At 54.5% G+C, this 2365-nt stretch overlaps 1 protein-coding gene across 1 annotated transcript; it reads right to left on the bottom strand.

The window, feature by feature from the left end:
• Window positions 1-1180: 1180 nt before the first annotated feature.
• Window positions 1181-2044, bottom strand: LOC131559421 (mas-related G-protein coupled receptor member H-like). Its single transcript, XM_058807769.1, has one exon. The coding sequence runs from the start codon at window positions 2042-2044 to the stop codon at window positions 1181-1183; it is 864 nt and encodes a 287-aa protein (XP_058663752.1).
• Window positions 2045-2365: the final 321 nt, after the last annotated feature.

Below are 2365 nucleotides of genomic sequence, written 5' to 3'. Positions count from 1 at the left end.
CCAGCTGCACTGCTTGGAGCCATGTGGATCCAGGAGGGAGGAGGAAAGCCATGCTCCAATGTGCTCCCTGCAGAGCATCCCACAGAAATCACCCAAGACAATGCCTGTGCTCCCTTCTCCTGCAGGAATACAGCCCCACAGGGAGGGTGATCCTGTGTATATTGATTCATCAGGAGGCTCAAGGAAACCGTCAGCCACTCTCCTCAGCTCCTACAGCAGAGCAGTGGAAGGGATCAAAGTGCTGTGAGAGTCTGTCCGAAATATCCTTCATGTTTGCCTCATGATTGCCAGGAAGACCACCGAAAAGTTAAAAGCTGTTGAGCTGGTGGGATGGGGGGAATTACGTGCTTCTTAGCTCAATGTGTCCACAGGTGTTGTTTTCTAACACGCCAAGCTGATCTTGAAGGGGCACCCTGCCCTTTCTGAACAATGGACCTGGACTTTCTCCCCACCTCCTGGCCTGGCTGGTTTGAGCTTTGGGGTGGTCCCTCTTCCAAGAGAAGACCCCTCTCGCCTGCCTTCCACCATCATGGCAGACAAGCAGAGATGTAGGCCTCTTCATCAAGGAACCAAGACAAGAAACCCCTGTGCAAGAAAACCCCCCTCGCATCTTCTTCCAGAGACTGGGACTGAACCCTTCTCAACTCGGGGGAGGTGTGCAGTGTGGGGAGGAAAAGCTGCCCAGAAGTAAGCGCAGTGTGAGTACTGAGCCATGAAAACAATGGTACCTGTTGCCTGGCTTGAGTTTGTGTTCCCCCTATTCTTTTACCCCTCGAAGACCTTTGTTTCAGCTGAGAAACCATTCCCCTTCCCCCAACAAAAGATGGAATAACTGGGGTCCTGGTCAGCTGTGCCTTTTGAGATCTCCCTGGACGTGGCCTGGAGAGCTTTTGACGGCTGGACCTCAAAGGATAAAAGCTGCATCACATTTCGGTAGCTATACCCATCTCCCATCCTTTCCTCCCTCTTTTCCTTATCTTCTCCTTTTTTCCCTGGTTCCCCCCCCCCGCAAATGCCCTGTGCCTTTGTTGGTTCTTTTTGCACCTTAAAATCACCGCGTTACCCATTCACTAGGGCGGATCGCGAGAAGTGCCCAGACCGCTGTGAGTCCATGATGGACTCATCACTGTGGGCGATGTGTTCTTCCGCCACCTCAAAGACCCTGTTTTCTTCTGCCTCCTCAAAGACGCTGTTCTGCCTCCTCAAAGACCCTCTGAAGGGAGAGCTGGAGGGGGTCCATGGAGCAGGGCCTCCAGCACCTCCCCACCAAGAAATAGATGAAGGGTTTGATGCTGCTGTGGATGCAGGTGAGCAGGAAAACAACTTGTGAGGACACAGTGATGTAACCGAGCTGCTGCAGGAAATCGCACAGGTTGAGGATGAGATTGAGGAGCACAATGAGGAAGATAATGATGGCGTACCTCTGCTGGGAGCTCTGCCTGGCGTTAATGAAGCTGACTGTGCTGGAAATGAACACGGGTGCAACGACGAGGAGAAGGATGAGGGTGTACATGGAGATGAGAGCTGCCCGGCAGTGCTGCTGCTCATGTGATGGGCACAGGAATGTCACTGTGGGAATGACAACAAACAGAGCGAAGAAGGCACAGAATTGGAAAATAAGCACCAGCCACACCAGGCGCAGAGAAGGCTTCCAGCAGCAGCAGAGCCAGCAGAGCTTGTACCACATAAAGGTGTTCTGCATCATCCAGAGCACCCTGTAGGTGGAGACCACTGAGAGCTGGAAAAGGATGTCCAGGTACATCAAGGGCAGGATAGGAGGGCAGGACACATCCTCCACCAGGAAGAGGAGCGCAGAGGGGACCGCAAAGAAGAGGAAGAGGAAGTCAGTGAAAGCCAGGTCAAAGATGCCAAGGTTGCAGGTTTTCAGTCTGAGGAGCCAGAGCACAGCCCCATTCCCGGCCAGCCCACAGAGGCAGATGAGCAGTGTCACACTGTGTATGGCCACGGTGGTGACATCTGTTGCACACAGATCATCTCCTTCAGTGGGTGAGGCAGGAGATGGGGACACGGTGGTCACCTCCATGGATGGACGCTGGGCAGGCAGTGGGATGTGGCCCCTGGCTGTGGTCAGAGTGGCTGGGCAGTGAGTGCTTGGAGAATCCAGGGATGGAGCATGTGGCTCCTCAGCAGCTCCCTGCAGTGGGAAGGATTCAGTGGGGAGGAGTGAGTTGGGAGGGGTGGGCTGTTCAGCAGGGAATGTGGAAGATAATCTCAGGGCAAAGGAGGGGGGAGCTGGAGGAGGCACTGGGGTCAGCGGGAGTGGGTGTCAGGAACAGAGCAGCTGCTGCAGGAGAGGAAGGTGGGGTAGGGAGGAAGGCAAACATTCCACTGACCTGTTCCCTGT

This window comes from Ammospiza caudacuta, chromosome 6 (genome assembly GCF_027887145.1).
Source record: "Ammospiza caudacuta isolate bAmmCau1 chromosome 6, bAmmCau1.pri, whole genome shotgun sequence".
Lineage (NCBI taxonomy): Eukaryota > Metazoa > Chordata > Aves > Passeriformes > Passerellidae > Ammospiza > Ammospiza caudacuta.
The sequence above is the reverse complement of the archived record's forward strand: the minus strand, read 5'-3'. Positions and strand labels throughout refer to the sequence as shown.